Here is a 19,062-nt window from a genome sequence, read left to right as displayed (position 1 = left end):
TTTACACATAGTTGTGTACTGACTTCACACATTACACAGAGTTGTGTACTGACTTCACACTTTACACATAGTTGTGTACTGACTTCACACTTTACACATAGTTGTGTACTGACTTCACACTTTACACTAGTTGTGTACTGACTTCACACTTTACACAGAGTTGTGTACTGACTTCACACTTTACACATAGTTGTGTACTGACTTCACACTTTACACAGAGTTGTGTACTGACTTCACACTTTACACTAGTTGTGTACTGACTTCACACTTTACACATAGTTGTGTACTGACTTCACACTTTACACAGAGTTGTGTACTGACTTCACACTTTACACTAGTTGTGTACTGAGTTGTGTACTGACTTCACACTTTACACATAGTTGTGTACTGACTTCACACTTTACACAGAGTTGTGTACTGACTTCACACTTTGAGTTGTGTACTGACTTCACACTTTACACATAGTTGTGTGTACTGACTTCACACTTTACACATAGTTGTGTACTGACTTCACACTTTACACAGAGTTGTGTACTGACTTCACACTTTACACTAGTTGTGTACTTTCACTTTACAGAGTTGTGTACTGACTTCACTTTACACAGAGTTTTACACTTAGTTGTGTACTGACTTCACACTTTACACAGAGTTGTGTACTGACTTCACACTTTACACAGAGTTGTGTACTGACTTCACTTTACATAGTTGTGTACTGACTTCACACTTTACACACTTTAGTTGTGTACTGACTTCACACTTTACACATAGTTGTGTACTGACTTCACACTTTACACAGAGTTGTGTACTGACTTCACACTTTACACAGAGTTGTGTACTGACTTCACACTTTACACATAGTTGTGTACTGACTTCACACTTTACACATAGTTGTGTACTGACTTCACACTTTACACATAGTTGTGTACTGACTTCACACTTTACACTAGTTGTGTACTGACTTCACACTTTACACAGAGTTGTGTACTGACTTCACACTTTACACTAGTTGTGTACTGACTTCACACTTTACACAGAGTTGTGTACTGACTTCACACTTTACACATAGTTGTGTACTGACTTCACACTTTACACAGAGTTGTGTACTGACTTCACACTTTACACATAGTTGTGTACTGACTTCACACTTTACACATAGTTGTGTACTGACTTCACACATAGTTGTGTTACTTCACACTTTACACAGAGTTGTGTACTGACTTCACACTTTACACAGAGTTGTGTACTGACTTCACACTTTACACATAGTTGTGTACTGACTTCACACTTTACACATAGTTGTGTACTGACTTCACACTTTACACAGAGTTGTGTACTGACTTCACACTTTACACATAGTTGTGTACTGACTTCACACTTTACACAGAGTTGTGTACTGACTTCACACTTTACACAGAGTTGTGTACTGACTTCACACTTTACACAGAGTTGTGTACTGACTTCACACTTTACACAGAGTTGTGTACTGACTTCACACTTTACACATAGTTGTGTACTGACTTCACACTTTACACTAGTTGTGTACTGACTTCACACTTTACACATAGTTGTGTACTGACTTCACACTTTACACAGAGTTGTGTACTGACTTCACACTTTACACATAGTTGTGTACTGACTTCACACTTTACACATAGTTGTGTACTGACTTCACACTTTACACAGAGTTGTGTACTGACTTCACACTTTACACAGAGTTGTGTACTGAGTTGTGTACTGACTTCACACTTTACACAGAGTTGTGTACTGACTTCACACTTTACACAGAGTTGTGTACTGACTTCACACTTTACACAGAGTTGTGTACTGACTTCACACTTTACACAGAGTTGTGTACTGACTTCACACTTTACACAGAGTTGTGTACACTTTACACAGAGTTGTGTACTGACTTCACACTTTACACAGAGTTGTGTACTGACTTCACACTTTACACAGAGTTGTGTACTGACTTCACACTTTACACAGAGTTGTGTACTGACTTCACACTTTACACATAGTTGTGTACTGACTTCACACTTTACACATAGTTGTGTACTGACTTCACACTTTACACATAGTTGTGTACTGACTTCACACTTTACACAGAGTTGTGTACTGACTTCACACATTACACAGAGTTGTGTACTGACTTCACACTTTACACAGAGTTGTGTACTGACTTCACACTTTACACATAGTTGTGTACTGACTTCACACTTTACACATAGTTGTGTACTGACTTCACACTTTACACAGAGTTGTGTACTGACTTCACACTTTACACAGAGTTGTGTATTACACACTTTAGTTTGTGTACTGACTTCACACTTTACACAGTTGTGTAGTTGTGTACTGACTTCACACTTTACACAGAGTTGTGTACTGACTTCACACTTTACACAGAGTTGTGTACTGACTTCACACTTTACACAGAGTTGTGTACTGACTTCACACTTTACACAGAGTTGTGTACTGACTTCACACTTTACACAGAGTTGTGTACTGACTTCACACTTTGACTACCTGTACAGATATTTCCTTTTGATGCTATATAGTAGACGTGTTTGCCAAATGGTCTCCCCATTGTTTCATGCCAAAGACTGATTTTAATTCACTTTGTCTTGATCACCATTGAAGAATGCTGACACACTGGTAAATTGTTATTAATCATTTGCTGTTACAGGTACATTCTGTTATGTGTTGTTATACAGTTGATGTGATGTGTTGTTATACAGTTGATGTGATGTGTTGTTATACAGTTGATGTGATGTGTTTCAGATAGTGGTGGTCCGATTAGTTAGAATAATCGAAGATTGGTTGGTAAAATCCAAATATCAACTAATCGATTACAATTTCTGGTAATCAGTTATAAACAAACATACACATACATGTACCTTATGCTACGGAACTAGCCGAAGTGACCAGAATGGTATCTATAAAAACGGTAACTACAAATGTCAACTCCATATTATTTGCAGATTGATCTGCAAAAAGTAATGTTTATACAGCATTACAATTTTGCATAAAAACATTATATACATTATACCCTACAATAAAAATAGTTAAATCAGTTTTGTGTTAATTTATCTTAAATTTATTTGACGAAGGATAAAGTCGAGTCGGGTAATTGAGCGTTATATTTTCAACTTGTGAGATCCATGCGTTTCACCAATAATCTGTATTTTATAACAACCGGTCTTTCTAGACGTGTTTGAGAGCATCAGAAGTTCAAAGTAAACATGATGGTTTTTTAAAAAGAACAAGAAGTTCTTCCTTTAACTGGAAAAGAAAGTTTATTTTCAGATAAAAAATAAAAGTGACAATTTTACATGTATAGTACTTTGATTATTTTGTGTCCATTATAGATACCTTGAATAACAATATGCTTCAGTGGTGTCAATAAGCAAACAAACTTACATATCTTTAACCTTGAATAAAATTTGTTTTTAAATTTCAACAACTGATTATAACTGATGATTGGTTGGTTCAACTAACCATACAATCATGAAACATGAAAATTCAACCAATTCCCACCTATTTTCCATAGAAAAAAAACTTGGTACTATTTTTTGTTTCAAATGTGATTTGTAACAAATAAAATGTGTTATTAATGCATAAATTAAACAGCAGAGGAAAATAAGTTAAAGCAGATATATATACATCAATGAATTTAAATAGTTTTGTGGTTTTAGTATATAGGAGGACTGCCAGACCGCATAACGACACTGTAGACAACGCAATAATGCCAATATTGATGTCAGCTCAATGCAATAATGCCATTGTGAGATTGCAAGCAGGGGCAACTCAATAAGCTGTGGCACGGCACTTTGGCATCTCCAGACAGACCATCTCTGCTTTATGGGCATGGTACAACACCACTCAAAGTGTTAATGATAGGCCAAGGTCAGGTCGTCCCAGAGTAACCACCGCCACTCAAGATCGATACATCCGGGTGTGTCATCTTCGAAATCAAACCAAAACAGCAACAACTACTGCTACACAAATCCCTGGACTATGCAGATTTTGTGACCAGACAGTTCGTAATCGGCTGAGGGAGGCAGGAATTTTCCATAGAAGACCAGTGTGACGTAACGTTTTGACCCCACATGTCTGCAGTGGTGCCAGCAGAGAGGGAGAAAAAAAAAAAAAAAAAATGTTTTATTCAACACATTTTATTTACGGTTATATGGTGTCATACATATGGTTCAAGACCTCACTTCATGGGCTACTCTTTTCGATTAGCAGCAAGGGATCTTTTATATGCACCATCCCACAGACAGGTTAGTACATACCACAGCCTTTGATATACCAGTCGTAGTGCACTGGTTGAAACGAGAAATGGGCCCACCGACACGGATTGATCCCACACCGACCGCGCATCGAGCAAGTGCTGTACCATTGGGCTACATCCCACCCCGCAGAGAGTGAGATCGACACGTGCCAAGTGGAGGATTGTTTTGTTCTTAGATGAGTCTCGTTTTCTCCTATCACGTGCTGATGGATGTACAAGTGTCTATAGACGTCGAGAGGAACGTTATGCTTCAAAGTGTGTGTGTCAACCGTTTTGGTGGTGGCAGTGTCATGGTGTGGGCAGGAATCCATCATGGTGGTAGGACGGCTCTTGTGCATGTGGCAGTGTCATGGTGTGGGCAGGAATCCTTCATGGTGGTAGGACGGCTCTTGTGCATGTGGCTGTGTCATGGTGTGGGCAGGAATCCATCATGGTGGTAGGACGGCTCTTGTGCATGTGGCAGTGTCATGGTGTGGGCAGGAATCCTTCATGGTGGTAGGACGGCTCTTGTGCATGTGGCTGTGTCATGGTGTGGGCACAAATCCATCATGGTGGTAGGACGGCTCTTGTGCATGTGGCAGTGTCATGGTGTGGGCACGAATCCTTCATGGTGGTAGGACGGCTCTTGTGCATGTGGCAGTGTCATGGTGTGGGCACGAATCCATCATGGTGGTAGGACGGCTCTTGTGCATGTGGCAGTGTCATGGTGTGGGCAGGAATCCATCATGGTGGTAGGACGGCTCTTGTGCATGTGGCAGTGTCATGGTGTGGGCAGGAATCCATCATGGTGGTAGGACGGCTCTTGTGCATGTGGCAGTGTCATGGTGTGGGCAGGAATCCATCATGGTGGTAGGACAGCTCTTGTGCATGTGGCAGTGTCATGGTGTGGGCAGAAATCCATCATGGTGGTAGGACGGCTCTTGTGCATGTGGCAGTGTCATGGTGTGGGCAGGAATCCATCATGGTGGTAGGACGGCTCTTGTGCATGTGGCAGTGCCATGGTGTGGGCAGGAATCCATCATGGTGGTAGGACGGCTCTTGTGCATGTGGCAGTGTCATGGTGTGCAATAGAACATCTATGGAATGCACTGGATCTGCATGTGTGCCGGAGGAATCCACCACCCCAGACACTTCCCCAACTTCTTATGGCACTGCAGCATGAGTGGCAGAACATTCCAGCCGTTGTCAAGCTGTCATCAGGGCTCGTAGTGGTTATAACCGATACTGACATTTTGCCCACCCTTATGTCACACATATGCCTGTGTACATGTTTCAGGTGGATTCCCAGAGATACTGTTTTGGCAATTAAAATGTACACATAAACAAGTTTCAACTATTCAAATGCGTTCTTATTTCAAAAAAACCCACCTAAAAAACCACCCAAGTATTGTTCGAGACCTGTGAATGCTTATATATAATTGGTTTATGATTTGATTACATGTACATTTATATTCAAAGGCAGCCTGAATAGTCTGTTTATCCTGAAACTGCTCGTGTTACATCACTGACACTGGCAGCAGTAATGAAACATTTAGGTCATCACATTCCAGATGACAAACATCTTAGAGGCTTTAGACTGGATAAAAACGAATTGTGATGCAGCATTTTTAATGTGACGTCACAATTGTAATTCCTAATTTTTCTCTGTTCAGCTTGAAAAAAATAAAAACAATTTAGTAGAATGGCAACAGAAATGTAATGCAAATCCCCTCATTTATGAAATAAGTTTCTCAATTCGTGAAAGGTTGACCATCTTACTTATGTCACTCACGTTAGTTAATTTTCAAAATGTCACCCATGACTAAAACCCATGTCTTAACTAACGAGAGTGAAATAAATACAATAATCAACCGTCACTTGTTGTGGAGCTTTCATGTACACAATACAACTTATGTCATATTGTCATTAAATTTTGTCTAAACACTTCTGAAAACCCCCAGATTTAGGTCAAGGGTCCGTCAAGGTCACAGTAACCTATTCGAGATACACGGCATGCATCCATATACTAGGATTGCTGTTTTAGGTGTCCAGCGGGGGACTAACAACAAACTAATACTACATTGCATTATAATGTTGATTTATTAAACAATATATAAAAACTAGATCATTCATTCCAATGAATCTGGAAACGCGGTGTCCTTGGAGATGACTCCTAGTTGGCAACACTCGTCCACAGTCCAGTGCACTGGTGCCTGCCTGGTCTGCCGTGATGGACAAGCACATGTCTGTGGACAACAGACCTTCTAGAGTATAGTTGGCCGCAGTCTTCACAAACTGTTCTGAAAAACAAAATTTGGAACATATGATTAGGTGTCCTAAACCCGGGGGAGCAGACGAAGATATGCCTAAACTATAAGAAAATTCTTGGATGGATAATTATATAATGACGTTCCAAAACGTATTTGCTTAATTTAGCTTCCAGGGTATACAAACTTTCATCAAGACACCTTTTAAGTGTATAAATATAACTCGTTTCCTTAAAATAACACCAAAAACTTTGATCATGTTTGTTTTGGCCATCAAAACAACGAGGTTTTTCTTCCATAGCTTTTTTGTGGTCCAATATTATTTTAATCAGAAAGGCATCCAGCATGTAGCTGTAAGACAAAATGTACTCACCGTTGTGTAGCGAAGCGAGCTTTATCCGCCATTTTGGTAGTGGTATACGAAGTTCAAACACGTGTCATACGGTTTAGGTTGGACCCCTTCACACTACACACTATATATACATATATACACTATACAGGTTAACACAGAGGGCTGTACATTGTTACGGATAAAGTGTTGAATTCTCACAGATGATGTGTTCTGTTTTTACAGGTGATGTGTTGCTGTGTAACATGTACATTCTGTGGTGTGTTACAGGTGATGTGTTGTGATGTATTGTTACAGATGATGTGTTGTGGCATATTGTTACAGATGATGTGTTGTTACTGATGATGTGTTGTGATCTATTGTTACAGAAGATGTGTTGTGGTGTATTGATACAGATGATGTGTTGTTACAGATGATATGTTGTGTGTTGTTACAGATGTTGTGTTGTTACAGATGATGTGTTGTGTTATAGGTACATTATGTGGTGTGTTGTTACAGATGATGTGTTGTGATGTATTGTTACATATGATGTATTGTTACATATGATGTGTTGTGTTACAGGTACGTTCTGTGGTGTGTTGTTACAGATGTGTTGTGTTACAAATGATGTGTTGTGTTATAGATGATGTGTTGTGTTATGTGGTGTGTTGTTACAGATAATGTGTTGTTAGAGATGCTGTGTTGTGTTACAGGTACGTTCTGTGGTGTATTGTTACAGATGATGTGTTGTTGTGTTACAGGTATGTTCTGTGGTGTGTTGTTACAGATGATGTGTTGTTGTGTTACAGGTATGTTCTGTGGTGTGTTGTTACAGATGATGTGTTGTGTTACAGGTACATTCTGTGGTGTGTTGTTACTGATGATGTGTTGTTGTGTTACAGGTATGTTTTGTGGTGTGTTGTTACAGAAGTGTTGTGTTACAGGTACGTTCTGTGATGTGTTGTTACAGATGATGTGTTGTTGTGTTACAGGTACGTTCTGTGACATGTGATGATCTGTGGTGTGTTACAGATGTATTGTGTTACATGTACATTTTGTGGTGTTACAGATGATGTGTTGTGTTACATGTATTTTCTGTGTTGTGTTACAGATGATGGGTTGTGTTACATGTACATTCTGTGGTGTTACAGATGATGTGTTGTGTTACATGTACTTTCTGTGGTGTTACAGATGATGTGCTGTGTTACATGTACATTATGTGGTGTTACAGATGATGTGTTGTGTTACAGGTACTTTCTGTGGTGTTACAGTTGATGTGTTGTGTTACATGTACATTCTGTGGTGTTGCAGATGATGTGTTGTGTTACATGTACTTTCTGTGTTGTGTTACAGATTATGTGTTGTGTTACATGTACATTCTGTGGTGTTACAGATGATGTGTTGTGATACATGTACTTTCTGTGGTGTTACAGATGATGTGTTGTGTTACATGTACATTCTGTGATGTGTTGTTACAGATGATGTGTGTTGTGTTACAGGTACATTCTGTGATGTGTTGTTACAGATGATGTGTTGTGTTACAGATGATGTGTTGTGTTACAGGTACGTTCTGTGATGTGTTACATATGATGTGTTGTTGTGTTACAGGTACGTTCTTTGGTGTGTTACAGGTACTTTCTGTGGTGTTGTTACAGATGATGTGTTGTGTTACAGATGATCTGTTGTTGTGTTACATATGATGTGTTGTTATGTTACAGATGATGTGTTGTTATGTTACAGATGATGTGTTGTTGTGTTACAGGTACGTTCTGTGGTGTGTTTCGACGCCAGGCTCTGGATAGAGGTGCTGTGATGCTCAATGTTGACAAGATCGTTACAGGTACTCCGGTCACTATGTACTCCGGTCACTATGTACTCCGGTCACTATGTACTCCGGTCACTATGTACTCCGGTCACTATGTACTCATGTCACTATGTACTCCGGTCACTATGTACTCCGGTCACTATGTACTCCGGTCACTATGTACTCATGTCACTATGTACTCTGGTCACTATGTACTCCGGTCACTATGTACTCCGGTCACTATGTACTCATGTCACTATGTACTCCGGTCACTATGGACTCATGTCACTATGGACTCATGTCACTATGGACTCATGTCACTATGTACTCATGTCACTATGTACTCCGATCACTATGTACTCATGTCACTATGTACTCCGGTCACTATGTACTCATGTCACTATGTACTCCGGTCACTATGTACTCCGGTCACTATGTACTCATGTCACTATGTACTCATGTCACTATGTACTCATGTCACTATGTACTCATGTCACTATGTACTCCAGTCACTATGTACTTCGGTCACTATGTACTCCGGTCACTATGTACTCCGGTCACTATGTACTCATGTCACTATGTACTCATGTCACTATGTACTCCGGTCACTATGTACTCCGGTCACTATGTACTCATGTCACTATGTACTCATGTCACTATGTACTCCGGTCACTATGTACTCATGTCACTATGTACTCCGGTCACTATGTACTCATGTCACTATGTACTCATGTCACTATGTACTCCGGTCACTATGTACTCATGTCACTATGTACTCATGTCACTATGTACTCCGGTCACTATGTACTCCGGTCACTATGTACTCATGTCACTATGGACTCTGGTCACTATGTACTCATGTCACTATGTACTCCGGTCACTATGTACTCATGTCACTATGTACTCATGTCACTATGTACTCATGTCACTATGTACTCATGTCACTATGTACTCCGGTCACTATGTACTCATGTCACTATGTACTCCGGTCACTATGTACTCCGGTCACTATGTACTCCGGTCACTATGTACTCATGTCACTATGGACTCCGGTCACTATGTACTCCGGTCACTATGTACTCATGTCACTATGTACTCCGGTCACTATGTACTCATGTCACTATGTACTCCGGTCACTATGTACTCCGGTCACTATGTACTCATGTCACTATGTACTCATGTCACTATGTACTCCGGTCACTATGTACTCATGTCATTAGGTACTCCGGTCACTATGTACTCCGGTCACTATGTACTCATGTCACTATGGACTCCGGTCACTATGTACTCCGGTCACTATGTACTCATGTCACTATGGACTCCGGTCACTATGTACTCATGTCACTATGTACTGGTCACTATGTACTCCGGTCACTATGTACTCATGTCATTAGGTACTCCGGTCACTATGTACTCATGTCACTATGTACTCATGTCACTATGTACTCCGGTCACTATGTACTCCGGTCACTATGTACTCCGGTCACTATGTACTCATGTCACTATGTACTCATGTCACTATGTACTCATGTCACTATGTACTCCGGTCACTATGTACTCATGTCACTATGTACTCCGGTCACTATGTACTCATATCACTATGCACTCCGGTCACTATGTACTCATGTCACTATGTACTCCGGTCACTATGTACTCATGTCACTATGTACTCCGGTCACTATGTACTCCGGTCACTATGTACTCCGGTCACTATGTACTCATGTCACTATGCACTCCGGTCACTATGTACTCATGTCACTATGTACTCCGGTCACTATGTACTCCGGTCACTATGTACTCCGGTCACTATGTACTCATGTCACTATGCACTCCGGTCACTATGTACTCATGTCACTATGTACTCCGGTCACTATGTACTCATGTCACTATGTACTCCGGTCACTATGTACTCCGGTCACTATGTACTCATGTCACTATGTACTCATGTCACTATGTACTCCGGTCACTATGTACTCATGTCATTAGGTACTCCGGTCACTATGTACTCCGGTCACTATGTACTCATGTCACTATGGACTCCGGTCACTATGTACTCCGGTCACTATGTACTCATGTCACTATGGACTCCGGTCACTATGTACTCATGTCACTATGTACTCCGGTCACTATGTACTCATGTCATTAGGTACTCCGGTCACTATGTACTCATGTCACTATGTACTCATGTCACTATGTACTCCGGTCACTATGTACTCCGGTCACTATGTACTCCGGTCACTATGTACTCATGTCACTATGTACTCATGTCACTATGTACTCATGTCACTATGTACTCCGGTCACTATGTACTCATGTCACTATGTACTCCGGTCACTATGTACTCATATCACTATGCACTCCGGTCACTATGTACTCATGTCACTATGTACTCCGGTCACTATGTACTCATGTCACTATGTACTCCGGTCACTATGTACTCATGTCACTATGTACTCATGTCACTATGTACTCCGGTCACTATGTACTCCGGTCACTATGTACTCATGTCACTATGCACTCCGGTCACTATGTACTCATGTCACTATGTACTCCGGTCACTATGTACTCCGGTCACTATGTACTCCGGTCACTATGTACTCATGTCACTAGGTACTCATGTCATTAGGTACTCATGAATGTCACTAGTTACAAACAGTCCTTACCAACCAGCACTTTCACATCTAGTATACATGATGTCATATAGTTTACAAACAGTCCTCACTACCCAGTCACTTTCACATCTGGTATACATGATGTCATATAGTTTACAAACAGTCCTCACTACCCAGTCACTTTCACATCTGGTATACATGATGTCATATAGTTTACAAATAGTCCTCACTACCCAGTCACTTTCACATCTGGTATACATGATGTCATATAGTTTACAAACAGTCCTCACTACCCAGTCACTTTCACATCTAGTATACATGATGTCATATAGTTTACAAACAGTCCTCACTACGCAGTCACTTTCACATCTAGTGTACATGATGTCATATTGTTTACAAACAGTCCTCACTACCCAGTTAATCCTGTCTATGGGATGGTGCATATAAAAGATCCCTTGCTGCTAATCAAAAAGAGTAGCCCATGAAGTGGCGACAGCGGGTTTCCTTCCTCAATATCTGTGTGGTCCTTAACCATATGTCCGACACCATATAACCGAAAATAAAATGTGTTAAGTGCGTCGTTAACTAAACCATTTCCTTCCTTCACTACCCAGTCACTTTCAGATTTAGTATACATGATGTCATATAGTTTACAAATAGTCCTCACTACTCAGTCACTTTCACATCTAGTATACATGATGTCATATAGTTTACAAATAGTCCTCACTATCTAGTCACTTTCACATCTAGTATACATGATGCCATATAGTTTACAAATAGTCCTCACTACCCAGTCACTTTCACATCTAGTATACATGATGTCATATAGTTTACAAATAGTCCTCACTACGCAGTCACTTTCACATCTAGTATACATGATGTCATATAGTTTACAGTCCTCACTACCCAGTCACTTTCAGATTTAGTATACATGATGTCATATAGTTTACAAATAGTCCTCACTACGCAGTCACTTTCACATCTAGTATACATGATGTCATATAGTTTACAGTCCTCACTACCCAGTCACTTTCAGATTTAGTATACATGATGTCCTTATAGTTTACAAATAGTCCTCACTATCTAGTCACTTTCACATCTAGTATACATGATGTCATATAGTTTACAAATAGTCCTCACTACACAGTCACTTTCATATCTAGTATACATGATGTCATATAGTTTACAAATAGTCCTCACTACTCAGTCACTTTCACATCTAGTATACATGATGTCATATAGTTTACAAATAGTCCTCACTACGCAGTCACTTTCACATCTAGTATACATGATGTCATATAGTTTACAAATAGTCCTCACTACGCAGTCACTTTCACATCTAGTATACATGATGTCATATAGTTTACAGTCCTCACTACCTAGTCACTTTCACATCTAGTATACATGATGTCATATAGTTTACAAATAGTCCTCACTACTCAGTCACTTTCATATCTAGTATACATGATGTCATATAGTTTACAAATAGTCCTCACTAAGCAGTCACTTTCACATCTAGTATACATGATGTCATATAGTTTACAAACAGTCCTCACTACCTAGTCACTTTCACATCTAGTATACATGATGTCATATAGTTTACAAATAGTCCTCACTACCCAGTCACTTTCACATCTAGTATACATGATGTCATATAGTTTACAAATAGTCCTCACTACGCAGTCACTTTCACATCTAGTATACATGATGTCATATAGTTTACAGTCCTCACTACCTAGTCACTTTCACATCTAGTATACATGATGTCATATAGTTTACAAATAGTCCTCACTACGCAGTCACTTTCACATCTAGTATACATGATGTCATATAGTTTACAAATAGTCCTCACTACGCAGTCACTTTCACATCTAGTATACATGATGTCATATAGTTTACAGTCCTCACTACCTAGTCACTTTCACATCTAGTATACATGATGTCATATAGTTTACAAATAGTCCTCACTACGCAGTCACTTTCACATCTAGTATACATGATGTCATATAGTTTACAGTCCTCACTACCTAGTCACTTTCACATCTAGTATACATGATGCCATATAGTTTACAAATAGTCCTCAATACGCAGTCACTTTCATATCTAGTATACATGATGTCATATAGTTTACAAACAGTCCTCACTACGCAGTCACTTTCACATCTAGTGTACATGATGTCATATTGTTTACAAACAGTCCTCACTACCCAGTTAATCCTGTCTATGGAATGGTGCATATAAAAGATCCCTTGCTGCTAATCAAAAAGAGTAGCCCATGAAGTGGCGACAGTGGGTTTCCTTCCTCAATATCTGTGTGGTCCTTAACCATATGTCCGACACCATATAACCGAAAATAAAATGTGTTAAGTGCGTCGTTAACTAAACCATTTCCTTCCTTCACTACCCAGTCACTTTCAGATTTAGTATACATGATGTCATATAGTTTACAAATAGTCCTCACTACTCAGTCACTTTCACATCTAGTATACATGATGTCATATAGTTTACAAATAGTCCTCACTACTCAGTCACTTTCACATCTAGTATACATGATGTCATATAGTTTACAAATAGTCCTCACTACTCAGTCACTTTCACATCTGGTATACATGATGTCATATAGTTTACAAATAGTCCTCACTACTCAGTCACTTTCACATCTAGTATACATGATGTCTTATAGTTTACAAATAGTCCTCACTACGCAGTCACTTTCACATCTAGTATACATGATGTCATATAGTTTACAAATAGTCCTCACTACGCAGTCACTTTCACATCTAGTATACATGATGTCTTATAGTTTACAAATAGTCCTCACTATCTAGTCACTTTCACATCTAGTATACCTGATGTCATATAGTTTACAAATAGTCCTCACTACTCAGTCACTTTCACATCTAGTATACATGATGTCTTATAGTTTACAAATAGTCCTCACTATCTAGTCACTTTCACATCTAGTATACATGATGTCATATAGTTTACAAATAGTCCTCACTACGCAGTCACTTTCACATCTTGTATACATGATGTCATATAGTTTACAGTCCTCACTACCTAGTCACTTTCACATCTAGTATACATGATGTCATATAGTTTACAAATAGTCCTCACTACCCAATCACTTTCAGATTTAGTATACATGATGTCATATAGTTTACAAATAGTCCTCACTACGCAGTCACTTTCACATCTAGTATACATGATGTCATATAGTTTACAGTCCTCACTACCTAGTCACTTTCACATCTAGTATACATGATGTCATATAGTTTACAAACAGTCCTCACTACCTAGTCACTTTCACATCTAGTATACATGATGTCATATAGTTTACAAATAGTCCTCACTACGCAGTCACTTTCACATCTAGTATACATAATGTCATATAGTTTACAAATAGTCCTCACTACGCAGTCACTTTCACATCTAGTATACATGATGTCATATAGTTTACAGTCCTCACTACCTAGTCACTTTCACATCTAGTATACATGATGTCATATAGTTTACAAACAGTCCTCACTATCTAGTCACTTTCACATCTAGTGTACATGATGTCATATAGTTTACAAACAGTCCTCACTACGCAGTCACTTTCACATCTAGTGTACATGATGTCATATTGTTTACAAACAGTCCTCACTACCCAGTTAATCCTGTCTATGGGATGGTGCATATAAAAGATCCCTTGCTGCTAATCAAAAAGAGTAGCCCATGAAGTGGCGACAGCGGGTTTCCTTCCTCAATATCTGTGTGGTCCTTAACCATATGTCCGACACCATATAACCGAAAATAAAATGTGTTAAGTGCGTCGTTAACTAAACCATTTCCTTCCTTCACTACCCAGTCACTTTCAGATTTAGTATACATGATGTCATATAGTTTACAAATAGTCCTCACTACTCAGTCACTTTCACATCTAGTATACATGATGTCATATAGTTTACAAATAGTCCTCACTACGCAGTCACTTTCACATCTAGTATACATGATGTCATATAGTTTACAAATAGTCCTCACTACGCAGTCACTTTCACATCTAGTATACATGATGTCATATAGTTTACAAATAGTCCTCACTAAGCAGTCACTTTCACATCTGGTATACATGATGTCATATAGTTTACAAACAGTCCTCACTATCTAGTCACTTTCACATCTGGTATACATGATGCCATATAGTTTACAAATAGTCCTCACTATCTAGTCACTTTCACATCTAGTATACATGATGTCATATAGTTTACAGTCCTCACTACCCAGTCACTTTCACATCTAGTGTACATGATGTCATATAGTTTACAGTCCTCACTACCCAGTCACTTTCACATCTAGTGTACATGATGTCATATAGTTTACAAATAGTCCTCACTACGCAGTCACTTTCACATCTAGTATACATGATGTCATATAGTTTACAAATAGTCCTCACTACGCAGTCACTTTCACATCTAGTATACATGATGTCATATAGTTTACAGTCCTCACTACCCAGTCACTTTCACATCTAGTATACATGATGTCATATAGTTTACAGTCCTCACTACCCAGTCACTTTCATATCTAGTATACATGATGTCATATAGTTTACAGTCCTCACTACCCAGTCACTTTCATATCTAGTATACATGATGTCATATAGTTTACAGTCCTCACTACCCAGTCACTTTCACATCTAGTATACATGATGTCTTATAGTTTACAAATAGTCCTCACTACGCAGTCACTTTCACATCTAGTATACATGATGTCATATAGTTTACAGTCCTCACTACCCAGTCACTTTCACATCTAGTATACATGATATCATATAGTTTACAAACAGTCCTCACTATCTAGTCACTTTCATATCTAGTATACATGATGTCATATAGTTTACAGTCCTCACTACCCAGTCACTTTCACATCTAGTATACATGATGTCATATAGTTTACAAATAGTCCTCACTATCTAGTCACTTTCACATCTAGTATACATGATGTCATATAGTTTACAAATAGTCCTCACTAAGCAGTCACTTTCACATCTAGTATACATGATGCCATATAGTTTACAAATAGTCCTCACTATCTAGTCACTTTCACATCTAGTATACATAATGTCATATAGTTTACAGATAGTCCTCACTACTCAGTCACTTTCACATCTTGTATACATGATGTCATATAGTTTACAGTCCTCACTACGCAGTCACTTTCATATCTAGTATACATGATGTCATATAGTTTACAAATAGTCCTCACTACCCAGTCACTTTCACATCTAGTATACATGATGTCTTATAGTTTACAAATAGTCCTCACTATCTAGTCACTTTCACATCTAGTATACATGATGTCATATAGTTTACAAACAGTCCTCACTACGCAGTCACTTTCATATCTAGTATACATGATGTCATATAGTTTACAAGCAGTCCTCACTACTCAGTCACTTTCACATCTAGTATACATGATGTCATATAGTTTACAAACAGTCCTCACTATCTAGTCACTTTCACATCTAGTATACATGATGCCATATAGTTTACAAATAGTCCTCACTATCTAGTCACTTTCACATCTAGTATACATGATGTCATATAGTTTACAAACAGTCCTCACTATCTAGTCACTTTCACATCTAGTATACATGATGTCATATAGTTTACAGTCCTCACTACGCAGTCACTTTCATATCTAGTATACATGATGTCATATAGTTTACAAATAGTCCTCACTAAGCAGTCACTTTCACATCTGGTATACATGATGTCATATAGTTTACAAACAGTCCTCACTATCTAGTCACTTTCACATCTAGTATACATGATGCCATATAGTTTACAAATAGTCCTCACTATCTAGTCACTTTCATATCTAGTATACATGATGTCATATAGTTTACAGTCCTCACTATCTAGTCACTTTCACATCTAGTATACATGATGTCATATAGTTTACAGTCCTCACTACGCAGTCACTTTCATATCTAGTATACATGATGTCATATAGTTTACAAATAGTCCTCACTACCCAGTCACTTTCACATCTAGTATACATGATGTCTTATAGTTTACAAATAGTCCTCACTATCTAGTCACTTTCACATCTAGTATACATGATGTCATATAGTTTACAAATAGTCCTCACTATCTAGTCACTTTCACATCTAGTATACATGATGTCATATAGTTTACAAATAGTCCTCACTATCTAGTCACTTTCACATCTAGTATACATGATGTCATATAGTTTACAAACAGTCCTCACTACGCAGTCACTTTCATATCTAGTATACATGATGTCATATAGTTTACAAGCAGTCCTCACTACTCAGTCACTTTCACATCTAGTATACATGATGTCATATAGTTTACAAACAGTCCTCACTACCCAGTCACTTTCACATCTATAGTCCGTCCCACGTGGAATGCCTTTTTTCATACTATGAAATTTACTACTAGTTATTTATTTCTAAGCCTATTGTTTTGTAACTTGCACACAAAAATAATATGTTTTTGTTATTTCCAAAACACTTTTACTTTTCTTCTTATGTCAAACCAAACTGAAATTATTAATAAAAATTAATTTTTGGTAGAATGATGGAATGGACTAAAACAGTACATGTCTGACATAGAGTGATTAGAACTGTCCAATGTTTGTGTATTTGTTGAATGACAGAGATGCCTGCTACGGTTGTTAGAGAATCACATTCCCCTGGCGAAGACAGCTTGATGGCTGACAAAATGTTGGGAGTCAAATTAATGAACATTTTTAACTCCACAATTTAGGATTCTCTTAGGGTATAATATAGAAATAGAGTTTTGAAACTGTAGAACTATAAGTTTCTTACTCGCAATACATCTGCTTGCAGGTCACAATGCCGATGATATTGCTGAGACGGTCATCATGAATGGTTTGTATTTTGTCTCTCGTCACACAAGGTTTCCGTGTCTCTAGGGTTTGTTGTTTTATGAGAATGAATTTCAATTCATATATATAGTAATCGACAGTAATATAATGAATTTAACCAAAAGTAACATAGTGAATTTTAGTACTAGTATAGTAACCAAAAGTAACATAATGAATTTTAGTACTAGTATAGTAATGAAAAGTAACATAATGAATTTTAGTACTAGTATAGTAATCAAAAGTAACATAATGAATTTTAGTACTAGTATAGTAACCAACAGTAACATAATGAATTTAGTACTAGTACAGTAACCAACAGTAACATAATGAATTTTAGTACTAGTATTGTAACCAACAGTAACATAATGAATTTTAGTACTAGTATTGTAACCAACAGTAACATAATGAATTTAGTACTAGTATTGTAACCAACAGTAACATAATGAATTAAGTACTAGTATAGTAACCAACAGTAACATAATGAATTTAGTACTAGTACAGTAACCAACAGTAACATAATGAATTTTAGTACTAGTATGGTAACCAACAGTAACATAATGAATTTTAGTACTAGTATGGTAACCAACAGTAACATAATGAATTTTAGTACTAGTATAGTAACCAACAGTAACAATGAATTTTAGTATTAGTATAGTAACCAACAGTAACATAATGAATTTTAGTATTAGTATAGTAACCAACAGTAATAATTACATGCATGCCTATAGTTTTTAATACCGTATTTCCCCATGTATTATGCGCACCGGTGTATAATGTGCACCCCCCCCCCCCCCCACTTTAAACGTTTATTCCAAGAAAAAAACCATGAACCACAATATAATGCACACCATTTTTTTTAAACCACAAAATTGACGGTGAAT

At 38.1% G+C, this 19,062-nt stretch overlaps 1 protein-coding gene across 1 annotated transcript in view; it reads left to right on the top strand.

Moving 5' to 3' along the window:
• The window catches only part of LOC121371918 (cytoplasmic tRNA 2-thiolation protein 1-like), a 113,557-nt gene that overhangs the window by 51,595 nt on the left and 42,900 nt on the right, over positions 1–19,062 (top strand). The window contains exons 5-7 of the mRNA XM_041498164.1: positions 5,842–5,884; positions 8,628–8,705; positions 18,144–18,185. Coding sequence (XP_041354098.1) covers positions 5,842–5,884; positions 8,628–8,705; positions 18,144–18,185 — 163 coding nt within the window. The remainder of the gene's footprint in view (positions 1–5,841; positions 5,885–8,627; positions 8,706–18,143; positions 18,186–19,062) is intronic.

This window comes from Gigantopelta aegis, chromosome 4 (assembly GCF_016097555.1).
Source record: "Gigantopelta aegis isolate Gae_Host chromosome 4, Gae_host_genome, whole genome shotgun sequence".
In the NCBI taxonomy this organism is placed as follows: Eukaryota; Metazoa; Mollusca; class Gastropoda; order Neomphalida; family Peltospiridae; genus Gigantopelta; species Gigantopelta aegis.
The sequence above is the reverse complement of the archived record's forward strand: the minus strand, read 5'-3'. Positions and strand labels throughout refer to the sequence as shown.